The sequence below is a fragment of the Pseudorca crassidens genome, chromosome 7 (assembly GCF_039906515.1).
Source record: "Pseudorca crassidens isolate mPseCra1 chromosome 7, mPseCra1.hap1, whole genome shotgun sequence".
Classification (NCBI taxonomy): Eukaryota; Metazoa; Chordata; class Mammalia; order Artiodactyla; family Delphinidae; genus Pseudorca; species Pseudorca crassidens.
Genome location: NC_090302.1, coordinates 28723618 through 28745135, shown reverse-complemented (window position 1 = coordinate 28745135; position 21518 = coordinate 28723618). Strand labels below are relative to the sequence as shown.

General features: G+C 36.1%; 1 protein-coding gene and 1 long non-coding RNA gene across 2 annotated transcripts in view; one reads left to right on the top strand and one right to left on the bottom strand.

Moving 5' to 3' along the window:
• The first annotated feature begins 500 nt into the window (after positions 1-500).
• The window catches only part of SMC2 (structural maintenance of chromosomes 2), a 51603-nt gene continuing 30585 nt past the window's right edge, over positions 501-21518 (top strand). Inside the window, exons 1-14 of the mRNA XM_067743781.1 lie at positions 501-698; positions 1651-1879; positions 2507-2656; positions 4873-4995; positions 5614-5652; positions 8277-8387; positions 8594-8638; positions 9915-10148; positions 10376-10525; positions 13502-13735; positions 15275-15434; positions 15945-16062; positions 16818-16956; positions 17340-17459. Coding sequence (XP_067599882.1) covers positions 1712-1879; positions 2507-2656; positions 4873-4995; positions 5614-5652; positions 8277-8387; positions 8594-8638; positions 9915-10148; positions 10376-10525; positions 13502-13735; positions 15275-15434; positions 15945-16062; positions 16818-16956; positions 17340-17459 — 1791 coding nt within the window. The 5' untranslated portion in view covers positions 501-698; positions 1651-1711. The remainder of the gene's footprint in view (positions 699-1650; positions 1880-2506; positions 2657-4872; positions 4996-5613; positions 5653-8276; positions 8388-8593; positions 8639-9914; positions 10149-10375; positions 10526-13501; positions 13736-15274; positions 15435-15944; positions 16063-16817; positions 16957-17339; positions 17460-21518) is intronic.
• Positions 13572-21518, bottom strand: part of LOC137227613 (uncharacterized) — a 435344-nt gene continuing 427397 nt past the window's right edge. Inside the window, exon 8 of the long non-coding RNA XR_010944933.1 lies at positions 13572-13692. This is a non-coding gene — a long non-coding RNA (uncharacterized lncRNA). The remainder of the gene's footprint in view (positions 13693-21518) is intronic.

Here is a 21518-nt window from a genome sequence, read left to right as displayed (position 1 = left end):
CGACCCACAGTCCTCACAAGTTCGGTCGGCGCTGCCCCAGTCCCAACAAGGGGCAGCTTCCATTTTGGACGAATCTGCGCCAGCATGGGGAGATTCCGGGGCTTCTGAAGCAGAGCGAGGAGACCGGTAGGAAGCCACCCTGCCTCCCTTGCTCACAGACCACACAGCAGCCGGCACCTGCGAAACCCCCCAGGCCCGCGGGAAGGCAGGGCTTCCCGAACGCAGCTGCAGCAAAACCGGGCCTGAGGCTGGGCGGGGCCGGCGAGCGCGAGGCCCCGAGGCGGAGGTGCGGGGCTGTCCGAGGTGTGCCGGACGCCGAGCTCAACGTATGCCACCAGCTCCTTTAGTCCTCAGGCCCAAGCCGTCGCTTTCCCGGAGCCGCCACCGTCGCGACCTTCTTTTCTATCTCCCTGTCACTTTGGTTGTTTGATGGAAGAGAAAAATGGAAGTCAGGCATCTCTGAGGCACCAGCCAATGAAATAGGCAGAGGAGGTGGGGTCCTTTGCTCGCGCCTAAATTCAAAGGCATAAATAGTTCCTCTCCGCTGCTGAGCGCGGGCTGAGTGTTGTAGTCGCTATGGTGGAATTTGCTTCTTAGCGCCCGAAGCCGGGCAAGGCTGGCCCACTCTCCGCCCTAGTGACTAGGAAGAGCTTTGTGGGTGCCGCAAGCCCAGGCGGCCTGACGCAGCGGTGAGGCAGGTGCGTGCGCGCGGCCGGTTGGGCCTAGCCTGGCATTCCTGGCCGGAGATGGGCGTCGGGGGCTGGGGAGCCGAGGAGCAAGGGACCTCAGACTAAAGTTAGTTCTAAGGGGTTCCTGGCAGAATGGCTAGTTCTTGCCATTGAAGTAGGGCGAGGAAGTGTTGACAGAAAGGCCTGGTGAGGCGAGGAAAGAGCCTGAGTGAAAGCAAAAAGCTTCATCTCTTTATGTGGGGTTTATCTATTTAATAAATATTTACGAACCCCCCCTCGCCCCCATCCCGCGCCCTCGAGTCAGGGACTATTCCGGCATACAGCGGTGGACGTAGGCGAAGATGCTACGGAGATTACATTGTGATAGGTTGGATAGACGAGTAAATAAGTACTGTTTAGTGTCAGCTTTAAGTGCAATGAAGGAAAAAGGAAGCGGAGCGAGGGGGTGGGTAGAGGTGCTCTTTTATATAGGGAAGTCAGGAAGGACCCCAGTTAGGTGACGTTTGAGCAAAGACGTGAGTGTTGGAATGGAGAGTGAGCCATGCCAGTATCCGGGAGAAGGGCATTATGGGCAAAGGGGATGCGGTGTGAAATAATCAGCCTACGTTACCTAGAGTATGATAACGGTGGAAGATAAGCCTGGAGAAGTAAGTGGTTGGCTTCCAGGTTGAATTAATGGTTTAATTAAGTTCTAACTAGAGACTAACGCCTGTATATTTTTAAGTTAAAGAAAGATACCTTTGCATCAGAGGAAGTAGCTTGGCAAGTGGCTGTTTTATTTCTATAGAGCTGTCATTCCTATGTTTCAGTCTTCTACATTTATTATGGTTCCAGTTTTACATTCCACTTATGTGTTGTTATTTGTTTTGTACACAACTGCAGGTCTTATGTTTCAGTCTTCTACATTTATTAGGGTTCCAGTTTTACATTCCACTTATGTGTTGTTATTTGTTTTGTACAGAACTGCTTTGTGGCTTGCTTGATTTCTAGCAGAGATTTGCCTGTCGGAGTCAGTAGTGAAAATGCACATTAAGTCAATCATTCTTGAGGGATTCAAGTCCTATGCTCAGAGGACTGAAGTCAATGGTTTTGACCCCCTCTTCAATGCTATCACTGGTTTAAATGGTAGTGGGAAATCCAACATATTGGACTCCATCTGCTTTTTGCTGGGCATCTCCAACCTGTCTCAGGTAAAGTGTAAACTTTCTCATTTATGTGAATTTAAGTTTGAGGAGCCTCGAGGGAATCCTCATTGCACTTAGAGACTATTGCCAGTATCCTCTTCATTTGCATTTTTATGTGAAATATCTTATACCTCACCACAGTCCTTTAAAGGTTGGTATTATTACTCCATATTTTAGGTGAGAAAATAGAAACTTAGAGGAGTTGCCTGAGGTTCATCTTCTTAAGATGTTTGGAGCAACACTGAAACTCAGGCATTCTCATTCCAGAGTTGTACCCTCACCCCATCCCTGCCCCCCGCCTCTCCATTATAATGTCTTTTCAGGACCTTCTAATGGGATTGGATGAATAGTGAAATTCGTAGACACTGTCTTTCCTTAAATCTTTCAAATGAGCTTTTGTTAAGAAATGAGTAGAAAACAGTTCTCTTTAGGGTTGAAAAAGTCCTATGGAGAAAGGTGCCCATTTCAGGTTGTTACCCATTTTCTTTGCTCTTCTTGCTTATGAATGCCACTGCCTATCCTTGGCTGCTTAATGGATACTACATGGGTGATTTTCCGACAGCAAGAAGCACATTTTTAGTGCTATTTTGCGTAGTATGGGGTTTTGTAACTGAAACTTTTCCTTTATTTTAGGTTCGGGCTTCTAATTTACAAGATTTAGTTTACAAAAATGGGCAGGCTGGTATTACCAAAGCCTCCGTGTCAATCACCTTTGATAATTCTGACAAAAAGCAGAGTCCTTTAGGATTTGAGATTCATGATGAAATTACAGTAACAAGGCAGGTGAGTGGCTACTAAATATTTGGTTACCTAGAAACTTGCAGGTCTGATGTGCGTTTTGGCAATGTGACTACTGGAGAGAGAAAGTTTATGAGCAAAATTGATGGATCAAATACTGACTAGATTCCTTAAGAATATCTTCCTTATGTTAAATTTTGATCACGCAAATTTTGCCGTGTACCAAGAGGATTGAAAGGGATCTGAAATCCATCAGTCCAAGCACTCAACCATGCTTAAATCTTGAACCACACAGTCTTCTCTCTCTGTGCTGGAACACCTGTAGCTCTTGGGATCTTTCTATGTTCTCAGGTAACCCATTCTGTTTTTGGAAAGGTCTAATTAGAAAGTTATTCCTATATATTGAGCCAAAGTGCTGTCTTCAAGTTTTACACATTAATCCTCATTTTCTTGAGAGCATCAGGAGCAAATCTAATTTATTCCGTATTTCAATATTTAAGTGTTCTGTAAGTCTGTTTCCTAAGCTAACTCTCTAGGTCTTTCAATTGATATTTAGTTCTTTATAGGTCTTTCAGTTGAATTGAATACAAATTTGCTCCAGTTTTTTATATCTTTTTTTTTTTAATGCTTGGCACCTCAAATTACATATACCAGAATTGGTCTAGCTACGACAGGATTAAGCAGAATTGTTGCTTCTTTCATTTTAAGTACTCTACTTCTATTTTTCTCAATATGATGTTGGAGAGTTCATGATACATTGTGAATTCATATCTGATTTACTAAAAATCACTGTAAATTGTTCATGTGTTATTACTTAGCCACATACTGCCAGTTCTGTATCTAAGCAGGTTTTTGAAACCAAGGGAGGACCTTACATCTGTCCCTTAAAATCTTTTTTTATTATAGTCAGACAATGTTTTCAGTTTGTCAAAATTTTATTTTAAAAAATTCTGTTAATTCGCATTTACTCTCCAACTTAGCATTATGTAACTTAGATTTCCCTCTCTATTTTACTTTTTTTTTTGCGGTACGCGGTCCTCTCACTGTGGCCTCTCCCGTTGCGGAGCACAGGCTCCGGACGCGCAGGCTCAGCGGCCATGGCTCACGGGCCCAGCCGCTCCGCGGCATGTGGGATCTTCCCGGAACGGGGCACGAAGCCGTGTCCCCGGAATCGGCAGGCGGACTCTCAACCACTGCGCCACCAGGGAAGCCCTCCCTCTCTATTTTAATGAAAGCCTCTGGTTGAAAAAAAAAGGGCGGGGGATTGACTAGATTGGGACAGAATCCTGTCCTCTGTCATTAAGCATCTATCAAATAATAACCCTTTAAGGATTTTAAGTAAGTCTGCTACTAATCTACCCCAAATTCCTGTCCTCATGCAATCCATATGCCTGTATCTTCACCATAATTTTGTTATAAAGACTGTCTCAAATTACTTATGGGTAAATTAGGACTGTTGTTCAAATATATTAATAAATGATCTACCACCCTCATAATCCTGTCAGGGAAAAGGAGTGAATTAATATTTATTTAATATTTATTAAGTGCTTAATGTGTGCTGGGCATTGTTGAATGCCCTGGGAAATACAGATAGAAAGAATGAGAAACATACCTTGTCTTTAAGGACCTCAAAATATGGGTGAGACAATCATACCCAAAAAATGATAATGCAAGTGCTGTAGTAGAGTGTGAACAAGCTGATATCTAGTATAAGTTGTTCCTATTAAACCCATACCGAAGTTCCATGGTTACTCTTTTTCTTTCAAGTATTTACCAGTCATGTCTTTTACTAATCCCTTTCAGCATCTTGACAGGGATTGATATTAAACTATTTGCCTTTCATTTTCAGTATCTGACTTCTTTTCCTTTGGAAATCAAAAGAGAGGAAGAGGGGTTAACCTCTGAGTATGGAAAATTGTAGAAAGAGGGTGATCAGGGATAGAAACTACAATCTACACATACTTGGAAACATGAAGCTAGAAGGGCCCTTAGAGACCTAATCCACTGCAGGGGAGGTTAGGAGGCTTGTGCTTGGTTACGTAACTAGTTAGTAAAAGTCCCTGGATTAGAAGCCAGTTATCCTGACTCAGTCTCATATTCTTTTTGACCATGTCACACTTTCTTTATTATTTACCCTATATTGATTTTGTTTACCATTAGTTGGACAGAACAAACATGAAAAATAATGTATTTGGGAATTTATCATCATAGCACAAGATGTGTGTGTTCATTTATATCTTTTAAAATTCTTTCCTTTTTAGGTGGTTATTGGTGGCAGAAATAAATATTTAATCAATGGAGTAAATGCAAACAATACCAGAGTACAGGATCTCTTTTGTTCTGTTGGCCTTAATGTTAACAACCCTCACTTTCTCATCATGCAGGTATTTCGTTTGTGGTCTTTATATCTCTTTCATAATAGTTTTGACATCTTTTATTTTTTAACTTATAAGAGAAGTGCTTCTGTTTGGATTTTTCATTTTTTATTTTACTATTAGCGTGCTGTTTGGGCACCTGTTAAGAAATGTGGGTTAGTTTTTTGTACTTACGTGTTCTAGTATATTGTATACATTTGAATTTTGAAGAATGTCTGGAAGTAATTTTCTTTGACTTATCTTGGAGGGCCATTGTTCCAAAAAATCAAGAAATGTTCAATAATTATGCTAACATTAATTTATATACTTACCTGTCTTAGAATTGGAGACTTCTACAGCATTAATATTAACTGTTTCGGAAATATGGTCGAGTTAACTTTGTATCATTTAATAACATGTAATTTGTATCACTCATGAGAAAGTGGGTAACAAAATTCTAGAGTTACAAGCTACCTTTGGTCTCAACTATAATAAAAGAAACATCTTTTCATGTAGGTGGAAGAAATAACTCCCAAAAGATTGGTGTATTAGGATACAACAGCTTCAGTGCAGATAAACATGTATGTCTTAGGTTATTCTTTCTGTATTTTGTTATTATCATAGTAAGTTTGCCAATTTTATTTTCAGGGCCGAATTACAAAAGTGTTGAATATGAAACCTCCAGAGGTAAGAGTACTCTTTAAGGACAGTAAAAATAGTAATTATAGATATTGTCTTAATCTTCTAGGTAATCAATTTTTTTAACATAATTTTTTCCATTATTAAAACTCTTGGAAACATTTAAGAATGATAAGTAGAGGAAATAGTTTTGTTTTTTAATATTTAACACTGTGCCCCGTTTTTTTTTTTAAGTTATGTAACAAACCTTCTGAGCCTTACTTTCCTCATCCATAAATTGGAGCCAATAATCCTTACCTCAGGGTCTGTTCTGAGGATTAAATGAGAATCCTTAAAAGAAGTAAAAGAAAAGTCTTAGGACCTTATTAAGCAAAATTTTTTAAAAATTATTTTTTTAATTGAGATATAATTCATAAAGTAGTTTCAGGTGTACAACATAATGATTCTATATATATATATACATATATTTAATATATGTATATATCACAAAATGATCACAGTAAGTCTACTCAACATTTGTCACCACACAGGTAAAAATTTTTTTTAAGATGAGAACTGTTAAGATTTATTCTGTCAGCACTTTGCAAATATGCAGTACAGTATTACTAACTGTAGTCACCATGCCATACATTACATCCTCAGGACTTAGAGTTTGTACCTTTTGACTGCCTGTACTCATTTTGCCCACCACCCTTTCCCCACCTCTGGCAACCGCCAATCTGTTCTCTGTACCTGTGAGTTCACTTTTTTTTTTTTAAGAGTTTACATAGAAGTGAGATTATACTGTTTTTGTCTTTCTGTGTCTGACTTAATTTACTTAGCATAATGCCCTCGAGGCCCTACCCATGCTGTCACAAATGGCAGGATTTCCTTTTTGTACGGCTAAATAATACTCTATTTAATTTATTTATATATATAAATATCACATATTCTTTATGCATTCATCCATCAGTGGACACTTAGGTTGTTTCCATGTCTTGACTATTGCAAATAATGTTGCAGTGAACATGGGAGTGCAGATGTCTTTTCAAATTCGTGTCTTTGGTTCCTTGAGATAAATGTCCAGAAGTGGAATTGTTGGATATGGTAGTTCTAGTTTTAATGTTTTGAGGAGACTTCATGCTGTTTCTCATAGTGGCTGCACCAATTTACAGTCTCACAAACAGTGCACAAGAGTTCCCTTTTCTCCACGTCCTCACCAGCACTTGTTATTTCTTGTCGTTTTGATAATAGCCATTCTGACAGGTGATATCTCATTGTGGTTTGGATTTACATTTGCCTGATGATTAGTGATGTTGACCATCTTTTCATGTACTTGCTGCCCATTTGTATGTCTTCTGTGGAAAGATATCTATTCATACCCTCTGCACATTTTTTCCATTTGATTTTTTTCTATTGAGTTGTATGAGTTCTTTGTGTATTTGGTTATTAACTGCTTATATATATGATTTACAAACCATTCAGTAGGTTGCCTTTTCATTTTGTTGATGATTTCCTCTGCTGTGCAGAAGCTTTTTAGTTTGATGTAGTCCCGCTTGTTTACTTTTGGTTTGGGTGCCTTTGCTTTTGGTGTCAAATCCAAAAAAAAATCATTGCCAAGACTGATGTCTAGGAATTTTATGTGCCCGATATAGTATTAAAAGAAATTTTGCCTCTATAAAGTAGCCTTTCTCAACTGGTGTTCCATGTCAGCCTATAGAAAAAGATTTGAGTGAAATTAATTCATTACATACAATGGATTGCTTAGGACATTAAGACTTAATTTCCTCTTAGAGCCCCCTTGAGAAAGAGTTGGTGCGAAGGAATGAATGTTTTGTATAAGAGCAAAAGCTCTTTTGGTATTTTTTTTCTATGGAGAAGAACTAAGAAGACGACTGATAATTGATAATACTAGTCTGGTTTGACCATAGGTCATGCTTATTTTCTTTAGATAACATCTTAAGGGAAAACTTCTAATTCAAAACCTGTCAAATACATAGAAATCAAAATGGTTTTCAGAGAAATAATCCTCTTGAGATAGGGATTGATGGTGACTAGAAGCTTCTGAAAAAGGAGTGCTAGCAAAATTGTCCTACTTACAAAATTGTAATTAATATTTGCCTTTTTCAGAGTACTTCTCATGAATTATTTTACTTCATGTTTACTTCTCAGCAATGTTGTGAGATATTATCAGTACTCTGCAGAAGAAGAAACAGAGGCACAGAGAAAATTAAGTTACTTTCCCAAGTTCTTAAAGCATGTGCCACAGTTGGAATGCAGACGTTAGGCCATGCTTCATCCTTGTAGGAACAAAATGGCTGAAGTCTCACTTGGAACAATTTTAAGTAGAAATTTCTAAAATGAAAACTGAATGTTGTTAGCCTTTACTTTTTCTAAGACTCATATTTGAAGGAAAAGAGGAGGAAGGAGTTACTGGCTTCAGTTTTAAAGGAAATGCACTCTGGAACCTCATCGTGGCATAAAGTTTGATTTTAGAATTGGAGTGAAGGCCAGAAATGTTTCTTGAATGTTAGGGTTATTAGCTAATATGCACAATTTTATGTACTTAACTTTTATGATCCATAATTTTGTTAAGATACTTAGGTTAAGGCATTAAATAATATCCTTAATGTAAATTCCAATGAGACTCATTGTCTTGGATTCTTAAAACATTAATACAATCGTCTTTCCAGATTTTGTCCATGATAGAAGAAGCAGCTGGAACCAGGATGTATGAATACAAAAAGATAGCTGCCCAGAAGACTATAGAAAAAAAGGAGGCTAAGCTGAAAGAAATTAAGATGGTAATTAAATTTATATAAAATATTTTGAGAGAAGAGAGTACTTTTGCATTTAGAGTTTCTCTGCTGTAAAAAGGGAAATTCTACCACACCCCTGCTCCGCCCAGCCTTAGTTCAGTTTTCCTTAGTCTTACATCCTACTTCTTCCTTTTAAATTTCTTTAATGGTACTTCACATACTGAAAAATATGATCTTCCTTTATTTTCCAGATACTTGAAGAAGAAATTACTCCAACCATTCAGAAATTAAAAGAGGTATGTACTATATATGTGAGGACAGCCAGCTAGAATGTTTCTCAAAATTGGTGATGTATCGACGATCATACACATGGGGATGAAATGTGTACCACTTCTCAGGAATTATTCTGGCGGATGAGATAAGGCGTTAGAGTTGGTAGTCCATACTTAGCCTTCTGCTTGTAGAGGACAGTGTACTTCATATCTATTAAGTCATAATGGTTTTGTAAATAGATTGCCTGTCTTAATCTCAGAAAATATGCCAGATTTTAATTCTTTGTTGAAGAGAAGTCTAAATTTTCCTGTACATTTAGAATTGAATGGAATAATATTTCATAAATATTTGGCCCTCTCAGTGACTTTTCTTGGTAGCGTGAATAACTTCTCGGATAAAAGGGGGCTGTCATTGTAATTGCTGCTGTCAAGGCAATTGGTAAACGAAAGGTATTGAAACAGATGACTGTTTTCTCTATAATCTTTGCAGCTTCTGACATTGTAATTAGTGTTTCAGTGAAAGAATGTGTTTATAGCACATTGGTTTTAAATTATGTATTTAGGAATTTATTAAATGTTCATTAAAGTTTGATATTTCTCAAGCTCTCTTCTGAATCCATATAGTAGCATAGACATTATTGGAAAAACTGAAAAATTGTGATCTTGAAGGTTCTGCCTTTTGTATGTATGATTTAGTAGAAAACACTAGATCACGAGTTTAAACCTAGATGTCATGTTTGATTTTGACAAGTTCTTTCTAAATCTAAAAATATGGAGTGGTCATTTAATCACCCTGAATTTGTTTCTTCAAGTTAGGAACTTTTTGTTATTTTGTTACTTTGTCCCAGTAGGCCCTAACGGGAATCAAGTTTAGTAATGTGTGAGCAAATACTTATAAATAGTTACATGAATGAATGTTGGGTGGGCATCTTGGTAATACTACTACAAAGTACATCTAATAGTGCATCATTCATGGTTGTGTAGGTTGTATTTATATAGACTTCTTATTACTGCCAGTCTGTGAATCTTATGTCTGCATTTCTTTGTTAATCCCAACTGCCTGATTATATTTGAGAAGAAATAACCACATTCACTAGAGATGGTATTATGCTATCTAACCGTAGTTCTAATGTTATTTAAAGCTTTCTAAAATTTATAATCCATGATCACTCAGTTTAAGACAAAATCCATTATATCATGTAATGGGAAATTGTATACATGTTGCTGTATTTTGATTCTTTCCAAATTTGTTTAAAAATATGAATTTTGAGTTATACTTTACTGGTGATTTCTCTTTCAGGAAAGATCTTCCTACTTGGAGTATCAAAAGCTAATGAGAGAAATAGAACATTTGAGTCGTTTATATATTGCTTATCAGTTTTTGCTGGCTGAAGATACCAAAGAACGCTCAGCTGAGGAGTTAAAAGAAATGCAGGATAAAATTGTGAAGCTTCAAGAAGAATTGTCTGAAAATGATAAAAAAATAAAAGCACTTAGTCATGAAATAGAAGAGTTGGAAAAAAGAAAAGATAAGGTCAGGCATATATGTAAGAATAGAATATACACTCTGAAAAAGATATTAAATTATATATTATACAATAACTAGGATTTACTGGGCATTGTCTTCTGTATCGATTTCTTAAAGTATAATAATGAAATAGCTTATAAAAAGTCAATAATTTATGTAGAAATTATACAAGAAAAGGGCATCATGAACAAATTTTTAAGTACATTGATTGAACTGGGTGCATTTGATTATAGGAAATTGGAGGTATACTCCGATCTTTAGAAGATGCTCTTGCAGAAGCTCAGCGAGTTAATACTAAATCTCAGAGTGCCTTTGATTTCAAGAAGAAAAATCTGGCAAGTGAAGAGAATAAACGCAAAGAGCTGGAAAAAAATATGGTAGAGGTAAGCAAACGAGAAGTGTAATTTAATTCTAGTAGTATACATTTATCCATTCTGTTAATATTTATTGAGTGTCTGCTATGGATCAAGGGTAATTGTTTGGGGTAGGATGTAGCAATGGACAAAACACCTTGTGGGTCTTTGTTCCAGTGAGGGAAATGATGATAAAGATGATAAGTAAGTGAAAAATATCATATGTTATATAGTGATAACTGATGTGGAGAGAAAATAAAGCAGTGGAGAGGGTTGTAGTATAGGGGACGGGGGTGTAGTTTGGGATTTTAAATTGGGTAGCCATCGAAGGTCTCATTGGCAGGGCTGTATTTCATTAAAGACCTGTAGGAGGTCAGAGAACAATGTAGATAAATTGGGAGGCTGTGGGGAAAGGTGTTCCAGGCAAAAGAACAGCAATTGCCCCAAGTGCCTAAGGTACTGGAAAAGTAAAGAGATAAGTGTAGCTGGTTATCACTAACTAGTAGAAATGCAGAAAGGTAATGGGGTGTAGGATCACATGTGATTTTGCAAAACATGTGAAGGACTTTGACCTTTATTCTGACTGGCATGGGAAGCTGCTGGAGTTGGCTGAGCAGAAGCATGATGTTTTAATATTTTAATAGGACTATTGCTGTTTTGAGGATAAACTAAAGATAAATGGAAGAAGCAGGGAATCCAGGTAGTAGGTGTCCAGGTGATAGCCCTTGGATAAATGCTATAGAAGTTGGGATATTAGAGAAGTTGTGGGAATTTATGTGTATTTTAAGGATAGGTCCAGCAGACAGACCCAGTAGATTTTTTTTTTAATTGAAGTATAGTTGATTTACAATGTTGTGTTAATTTCTGCTATACAGCAAAGTGACTCAGTTATATGTATATACTTTTTCATATTCTTTCCCATTATGGTTTATCACAGGACATTGAATATAGTTCCTTGTGCCATACAGTAGGACCTTGTTGTTTATCCATCCTATATATAATAGTTTTCATCTGCTAGTCCCAAACTGCCAACCCATCCCTTCCCCACCCACCTCCCCCTTGGCAACGACAAGTCTGTTCTTTATGTCTGTGAGTCTTCCTGTTTCGTAGATGTGTTCATTTGTGTCATGTTTCAGATTCCACGTATAAATGGTATCATATGGTATTTGTCTTTCTCTTTCTGACTTACTTTGCTCAGTATGATAATCTCTAGGTCCATCCATGTTGCTGCAAATGGCATTATTTCATTCTTTTTAATGGCTGAGTAATATTGCATTGTGTGTGGGTGTGTGTGTGTGGGTGTGTACATACACACTACATCTTTATCCATTCCTCTGTCCATGGACATTTAAGTTGTTTTCATGTCTTGGCTGTTGTAAGTAGTGCCAGCAGATTGGTTTTTGACTGTGAAAAAGGACTGAAGGATAACTCCAGAGATTTGTCTTTGACAGTGTGCAATATGGTTACCATTTGTTGAGTGGAGGATAATAGGCTTGAGGAGCCAGTTAGACATCTAAGTAGAGATGTTGGTTTGATAGTTGAATATATGAACCTTGAATCCAGGTTGAAAATACAAATCAAAATACATATGCTGGCATGCCCCAGGGCTAGTGCTCAGACTTCTTTTATATACACTCATTTCTTAGGTGATCCCGTCCAGCCCTATAGCCCTAAATACCGTCTATATATTGATGCCTTTCAAATCAATAATTAGCCTTGACTCCTTCTTTGAAGGACTCATTTGTCAAGCTATTTAATTGACATTTTTATATGGATGACTTTAGAAGTCTAAAACTTAACATAACCAAAATAGAACTCTTAAATTTTCCCTACCTACCCAAACCTGCCTGAGTTACTGAATTTTTCTCATGTAAGTAAATGATACCACTATTAACCTAGCTGTTCACTCCAGAACCTGGAGTCCTCCTGAATTTTCCCTTTTCTCTCAAACTCTATGGTATTTAGTTCATCAACAAATTCTGTTGACTCTAAAAGTATATCCAGAATACAGCCACTTTTCACACCTCCTTCACTGCTAACCTGGTTGAACCCATCACCTCCCAGGAGGGATACTTAGTAGTGTCCTTAATAGTTACCTTGCTTTCACTTGCTCACTGTGCTCCAACCACAGTTCCTCTAACACCCAAGCATATTCCTCAGAGCTTGCCAAGTATGCTGTCCCCCTAGTATTAGCATGATCACTCCTTTTGTTTCATTTAGGTTTCTGCTCAAAATATCATCACAAAACACCTTCCTTCATCATTCTTAAAACAGTAGTCCCATCATTTCTTGTCCCTTTACCTTGCTTTAGTTATTTGTTTACTATGTCTTCCACCTTAGAAATGTAGGCTCCCTGAGGACCCTATGTCTTTAATGTCTAGAATAATGCCTGGTACATATCTAATAAATATCCAATGAATCATGAATTAAGTGAGCCAAAATTTCTGGTCACTTTCATGTAAATATGACTAGATTTTTTTTTTCTTTTTCTTTTCTTTCAGTGCTGGTATCTTACATAGCATTAGATACTTGGTTACTAGAACTTAAAAGGTGTTAAGTGTTAGTAATGCTGTTCCCATAATTATTTAACACTTAAATTTATGGCCTTTAATAGCTTATATTTTCCTATTCATGCTCTTAATCCTAAAATCTCTACTTTGAAGCTTTGGGTAGGGTGGTTATTATTTCAATTTTATAGGTTTAGAACTTGATTTTTAGTTTTTTCAAGTGGTTTGTTTAAATTTGCAATGATGTTTTAGTTCACTGTCTCCCAGATTTGACTATAACATATGGAATGAAAGTATTATTAGGATAAGAGGTACATTTATCCTAAAAACTGAGAAAGGCTGAATTTCAAAATGGGAATAAAGTATAAAGTTATGATGGTTAAATTACCATGTTCACTTCAAATTGCTGTGAAATTTGATGACATAAAGGTATATGTGTTTAAGAAAATGGATGGTTTTCTAAAATATAATACTTTCCAATCTGAAACTCTTCCTAAAGGATTCTAAAACTTTAGCAGCAAAGGAAAAAGAGGTTAAAAAGATGACAGATGGGCTGAGTGCCCTTCAAGAAGCAAGTAATAAAGATGCTGAAGCTTTGGCTGCTGCACAGCAGCACTTCAATGCTGTTTCTGCTGGCCTGTCCAGTAATGAAGATGGAGCAGAAGCAACTCTTGCTGGTCAAATGATGGCCTGTAAAAATGACATAAGTAAAGTTCAGACAGAAGCCAAACAGGTAAATATAGATAGTAAGCACTACGTGATTGCAGTTTTTTTAAATTTTTTTATTTTCATTTTTTTTTGAGAAGCTCCTTCACATTATGCTTTGGCAGTTGTTATAAAATGTTGAAAATAATCAGATCAATATCAAGGAACTTTTTATTGTTTACTATATTCTGTCACTCTTTAGCACCTAAAACAATGAAATTCAAATATGTTGATTGCTAACTGTTGACAATGTTAGTTTAAGATGTTATAAAACGTTATAAAACGATGTTATTAAGATGTTATAAAACGTTATAAAAGTATAAGATGTTCAAATATGTTGATTGCTAACTGTTGACAATGTTAGTTTAAGATGTTATAAATCTACCTTTATAGATTAATTGAAATTATAAGTGCCATAAATGCTCTGTTCTGCTTTCAGCATTGTATGGAATATTTGAGCTTAGTTTGTTTTCATCTTTTTGCTGTTTTATTGACATAAAATTGAAGTTTTAAGCTTTAACAGGAAAACAAAAATGTCTTCATTTCTATGTCCACCACACTTAGTTCTTTAAAACTTTGTTTCTGAAACTTTGTAGTATCCTCCTTGGAAGTATCTCTACCTCCCATTTACCCCCATTCCAGTCTTTGGTTTCCCTACTCCGATTTCATAATCTTCAATGGCTTTTCGATCTATAAAATGGTTTTCATATTTGTTTAGATAGTTGTGCAGCTTAGAAGTCCTATGAACGCAGGAGTTTTGATGGCAGAAAGAAAAAATGTATATATACACACGCACATTCTTTTATTTGTTTTTTAATGGAGGACTCATCTTTAAAAATATACACAGATGTGTGTGTATTAATCCCATTCAAGGTTTTCTATTATATATTTGCAACTTTTTCATTCGAAGATTATGGTCACAAAAAAGGTGATGGTCAGTTTTTTTTTGTTAACTTATTTTATATTGGGAAAAGTCCACCATTCAGTTTTAAAGGAAGTATACAGTCATTTAGATCTTAGAATACTAGTTCATGGTTTTAAGGAATAGTGCTCAATTATATAAACTAGCATTTAAATATCAGACTTACAGCTTTTAAATTTTTCTGTCAGTTTAGCTTCCTTTTCCTGTATAATTTTATTTCTCATTGTTCAGTACAGTTGTACAGTTAATTATACAACACAAATATACATAAATACAAACATGCATATCTAAGTGGAAAAGGAGGGAAGAAAGTGATAGAAATAGCTTTCTATTTTGTTTTTAATTTAACCAGCTAATGATAGTTATTCTTTGATATAATTTTTGAGCTCATTGATATCAGTTTTATAAATATTAAAAATATGGACTTAAATTGCAAATTATTTAATGATTGGAGCTTTTATTCATTTATATTCTGAGTAGTGTTTTGAGGTGAAAACATTGGGAAATGATCTATTGAGATATTGATCCAAGTGACCAAACAGTTACATTTTTAAGGCTGATGTCTCTTAAAGCAATCTGAATCTGTGGCCATTTTATCACTAGCACTGTTTGCCTCATATAGTCTGTTACATTTTTCTGTTATAGGCTCAGATGAAGTTGAAACATGCCCAACAAGAATTAAAGACTAAACAAACAGAAATTAAGAATATGGATGGTGGCTATAGGAAGGATCAAGAAGCTTTAGAAGCTGTGAAGAAACTTAGAGAAAAACTTGAAGCCGAAATGAAAAAGCTAAATTATGAAGGTTGGCCTTTAAAGATGTTAAATCATTAGGAAGTAGTGATTATTGATAGAAACTTCCTTAAATAAAGGAAATAGCAAGTAGGAAATATTTTATCCCATTAATATTAGTGGGTATTAGTATAGGAATTATTTATAAATATAGTCACAAAAAATAAGTATAAATCAACCCTTTGAATTTTTGAAAGCTCAATACTGAGAATTTCCTGCTTTAGTCACTCTAAAGTGCCACTTGAAAACTCAAAAATGTTATTTATATATTTCTACATTAGTAGGTATCCAATTCATATGTTGTTTCTTGGCATGAAAATGGTGTTGTGTGTTGGAAATATGTCTACTTGACACTTGATAGAAATTTGAATGTCAAGCATGCTTTTATTTAATACTTACCAGAAGTTTGTATTTTGCTTTTAGAAATGCTTTGGAAATAGAGGTTACTAATATTTTCCTTAAAGCAGTAGAATATTTGAGTTTTTAAAACTTGGTTTCAATTTACTTATGACTTATTGTTCAGAAAACAAGGAGGAATGCCTTCTGGAAAGGCACAGGCAGCTATCTCGTGATATCAGTAGATTGAAAGAAACATATGAAGCTCTCTTGGCCAGATTTCCCAATCTTCGATTTGCCTACAGGTAAGAGAGCTAAACATTGAATTCTAACATCATGGTAATAACCAGGATATATTTTTGTATGAAATTTATTGTAAGCTGCTTTTCCTTAATTGATACATTTTCCTTAAATGTGTTTATTGAATGTTTCAGATTTGTAGGCAGGGGAAATTCTTGTGAAATTTAAGGCTACTAATGCCACTAATCTTAAAACCAAAATGAGGGGAATTTAATCTCAGTTGGAAAGTTCCTTTAAAGTTATTATATCATTAATATCAAATAACTGTAAACATTAACATTTTACAGTTTGTTTTACTCTATGGTTCTTTTTTTATGAATACTTAATATATGTATTACAAAGATTAGAACATCAAAGTTATTTTTGTTACATTGAAAAAATATATACTGAAAGATCTTTCAATTGATTTTAAAACAATAGTCAAGTGTATAGTAGCATACTGTGTAAAGAAACCAATGTACATACCTTAATTAAAAAAGGCTTTATTACTATAAAATACTATCAGCTGATAGTGCAGGGTTGCCATAAACCTTCAATTTGTAAAAAGCAAAACAAAACAAAAAACAGCAGTATTTGTGAAACAATAAAAGGTATGCCTGTAGCTGGCTAGTCATCTGAGACATTTGAAAATTTTTGTTGCGTTAAAACTATATGATTCTTGTGCTATTACTTTATTGTCAGAAAGAGCTCTTGACTACTAAAGTACAACTTTTTCTATTTTCTTATCTAAGATTAATTTTTGTCCACTTTTCTGTTTTAGGGATCCAGAGAAGAACTGGAATAGAAATTGTGTGAAAGGACTTGTAGCTTCACTGTTTAGTGTGAAAGATACTTCTGCAACCACAGCTTTAGAATTGGTGGCTGGGGACCGACTCTACAATGTTGTAGTAGACACAGAGGTAAATTGATTTTCATGAAAGAAAAGCTATAATTGCTGTTTGGCTTGAAAAATCATGTGTTCCTAGTAGAACTGGGTACTTTCTTGATGTTTTAAGCTTCTCCTAAGGCTGGATGCTTATCTTTACAGGGTAAAACTATAGAGTTAATGACTTTTTAATTATGTTATTGATTATATTTGATTAACTGTATTCCGTTCTTTATTATGGCTGAGTAATGCTAACTCAGGAGCCCAGAATGCATATTATCGATCTTAGAATTTTGATCGTTCGGGATAGTAGGCATTCAGCATTTATTTGATTATGGATTCCTAAACTTGCACTCATTCCATTTAAATGTTCTCTGTCATTAATATTTTTTTCATTTCTAATGCACAACGTTTTAGGTTACTGGAAAAAAGCTACTAGAAAAGGGGGAATTGAAGCGCAGATACACTATAATTCCACTCAATAAAATTTCAGCCAGACGTATTGCTCCAGAAACTCTGAGGGTTGCTCAGAATCTTGTAAGTCTTTTTTATATGCTTTATCTGCATCTCACTTTTTTTTTTTTTAATTACAGGACATTAGCTTTGTCCTTTGAAGTAAATTCGGATTTAAATCATATATCAAAGCACAAAATTTTATTGTGATACCATGCTTAAAAAAGTTAAGATACCAAAGAGAATAAGTTGGCTTTTGTGAAATTAGATGGAGAGAGAATAGAAATGTTGGAAGACTAAAATACCCTTTGATATTTTAAAGTTGTAGTATTAAATGTCCTTATTTTATTTTTTAAATTTTTATTTGAGTATAGTTGATTTACAATGTTGTGTTAGTTTTAGGTGTACATCTACGTGATTCAGTTATATATATATATATATATATCCATTATTTTTCAGATTATTTTCCCATATAGGTTATTATGGAATATTGAGTAGAGTTCCCTGTGCTATACAGTAGATCCTTGTTAGTTATCTGTTTTATTTATAGTAGTGTGTATATGTTAATCCCAATCTCCTAATTTATCACTTTCCCTCACGTTTCCCCTTTGGTAACCATAAGTTTGATTTTGAAATCTATGAGTGTTTCTGTTGCTGGTCTCTTAACTTCAAATGCATTTCCCATTTCTTGGCATTTGCACTCTTCTCTTCTCACAGTTGCTGGTTTTGATACTGTATTTGTGTCTGGATGATTTCCAACTTTTACTTTATGTTTATCTTTCTTGGTGAGCTTTCTCATTTGTGATTTTCTTGCTTCTAGTTGTGGACTCCTTTTTGGCTTTTTTTCCTGCCTAGAGAAGTTCCTTTTGAATTTGTTGTAAAGCTGGTTTGGTGCTGTTAAATTCTCTTAGCTTTTGCTTGTCTGTAAAGCTTTTTTTGTTGTTGTTTTTTTTTACATCTTTATTGGAGTATAATTGCTTTACAATGGTGTGTTAGTTTCTGCTTTATAACAAAGAGAATCAGTTATACATATACATATGTTCCCATATCTCTTCCCTCTTACGTCTCCCTCCCTCCCACCCTCCCTATCCCACCCCTCTAGGTGGTCACAAAGCACCGAGCTGATCTCCCTGTGCTATGCGGCTGCTTCCCACTAGCTATCTATTCTACGTTTGGTAGTGTATATATGTCCATGCCACTCTCTCACTTTGTCACAGCTTACCCTTCCCCCTCCCCATATCCTCAAGTCCATTCTCTAGTAGGTCTGTGTCTTTATTCCTGTCTTACCCCTAGGTTCTTCATGACATTTTTTTTTTCTTAGATTCCATATATATGTGTTAGCATATGGTATTTGTCTTTCTCTTTCTGACTTACTTCACTCTGTATGACAAACTCTAGGTCCATCCACCTCACTACAAATAACTCAATTTTGTTTCTTTTTATGGCTGAGTAATATTCCATTGTATATATGTGCCTCATCTTCTTTATCCATTCATCCGATGATGGACACTTAGTTTGCTTCCATCTCCTGGCTATTGTAAATAGAGCTGCAATGAACATTTTGGTACATGACTCTTTTTGAATTATGGTTTTCTCAGGGTATATGCCCAGTAGTGGGATTCCTGGGTCATATGGTAGTTCTATTTGTAGTTTTTTAAGGAACCTCCATACTGTTCTCCATAGTGGCTGTACCAATTCACATTCCCACCAGCAGTGCAAGAGTGTTCCCTTTTCTCCACACCCTCTCCAGCATTTATTGTTTATAGATTTTTTGATGATGGCCATTCTGACTGGTGTGAGATGATATCTCATTATAGTTTTGATTTGCCTTTCTCTAATGATTAATGATGTTGAGCATTCATTCATGTGTTTGTTGGCAATCTGTATATCTTCTTTGGAGAAATGACTATTTAGGTCTTCTGCCCATTTTTGGATTGGGTTGTTTGTTTTTTTGTTATTGAGCTGTATGAGCTGCTTGTAAATTTTGGAGATTAATCCTTTGTCAGTTGCTTCATTTGCAAATATTTTCTCCCATTCTGAGGGTTGTCTTTTGGTCTTGTTTATGGTTTCCTTTTTTTTTTTTTTTTGCCGTACGCGGGCCTCTCACTGTTGTGGCCTCTCCCGTTGCGGAGCACAGGCCCCGGGCACGCAGGCTCAGCGGCCATGGCTCATGGGCCCACCAGCTCCGCGGCATGTGGGATCTTCCCGGACCGGGGCACGAACCCGTGTCCCCTGCATCGGCAGGCAGACTCTCAACCACTGTGCCACCAGGGAAGCCCTATGGTTTCCTTTGCTGTGCAAAAGCTTTGAAGTTTCATTAGGTCCCATTTTTTAATTTTTGTTTTTATTTCCATTTCTCTAGGAGGTGGGTCAAAAAGGATCTTGCTGTGATTTATGTCATAGAGTGTTCTACCTATGTTTTCCTCTAAGAGTTTGATAGTTTCTGGCCTTACATTTAGGTCTTTAATCCATTTTGAGCTTATTTTTGTTTATGGTGTTAGGGAGTGTTCTAATCTCATACTTTTACATGTACCTGTCCAGTTTTCCCAGCACCATTTATTGAAGAGGCTTTCCTTTCTCCACTGTACATTCCTGCCTCCTTTATCAAAGATAAGGTCACCATATGTGCATGGGTTTATCTCTGGGCTTTCTATCCTGTTTCATTGATCTATATTTCTGTTTTTGTGCCAGTACCGTACTGTCTTGATTACTGTAGCTTTGTAGTATAGTGTGAAGTCAGGGAGCCTGATTCCTCCAGCTCCTTTTTTCGTTCTCAAGATTGCTTTGGCTATTCGGGGTCTTTTGTATTTCCATACAAATTGTGAAATCTTTTGTTCTAGTTCTGTGAAAATTGCCATTGGTAGTTTGATAGGGATTGCATTGAATCTGTAGATTGCTTTGGGTAGTAGAGTCATTTTCACAATGTTGATTCTTCCAATCCAAGAACATGGTATATCTCTCCATCTATTTGTATCATCTTTAATTTCTTTCATCAGTGTCTTATAATTTTCTGCCTACAGGTCTTTTGTCTCCTTAGGTAGGTTTACTCCTAGATATTTTATTCTTTTTGTTGCAGTGGTAAATGGGAGTGTTTTCTTAATTTCACTTTTGGATTTTTCATCATTTATGTATAGGAATGCAAGAGATTTCCGTGCATTAATTTTGTATCCTGCTACTTTACCAAATTCATTGATTAGCTCTAGTAGTTTTCTGGTAGCATCTTTAGGATTCTCTATGTATAGTATCATGTCATCTGCAAACAGTGACAGCTTTACTTCTTCTTTTCTGATTTGGATTCCTTTTATTTCCTTTTCTTCTCTGATTGCTGTGGCTAAAACTTCCAAAACTATGTTGAATAAGAGTGGTGAGAGTGGGCAACCTTGTCTTGTTCCTGATCTTATTGGAAATGGTTTCAGTTTTTCACCAGTGAGGATGATGTTGGCTGTGGGTTTGTCATATATGGCCTTTATTATGTTGAGGAAAGTTCCCTGTATGCCTGCGAGGCCACTATCACCCTGATACCAAAACCAGACAAGGATGTCACAAAGAAAACTACAGGCCAATATCACTGATGAACATAGATGCAAAAATCCTCAACAAAATACTAACAAACAGAATCCAACAGCACATTAAAAGGATCATACACCATAATCAAGTAGGTTTTATTCCAGGAACGCAAGGATTCTTCAATATACGCAAATCAATCAACGTGATACACCATATTAACAAATTGAGGGAGAAAAACCATATGATCATCTCAATAGATGCAGAGAAAACTTTGACAAAATTCAACACCCATTTATGATAAAAACCCTGCAGAAAGTCTATAAAGCTTTTGATCTCTGTTGAATCTGAATGAGAGGCCTGCTGGGTAGAGTATTCTTGGTTGTAGGTTTTTCCCTCTCATCACTTTGAATATATCATGCCACTCCCTGTGGCCTGCAGAATTTCTGCAAAAAATCAGCTGATAACCTTATGGGGGTTCCCTTCTATGTTATTTGTTGCTTTTCCCTTTTTACTTTTAATGTTTATCTTTGTATTTAGTTTTTGTCAGTTTGGTTAACATGTGTCTTGGTGTGTTCCTTCTTTGGTTCATCCTGTATTTGATTCTCCTTGCTTCCTGTAGTTGAGTGAGCGTTTCCT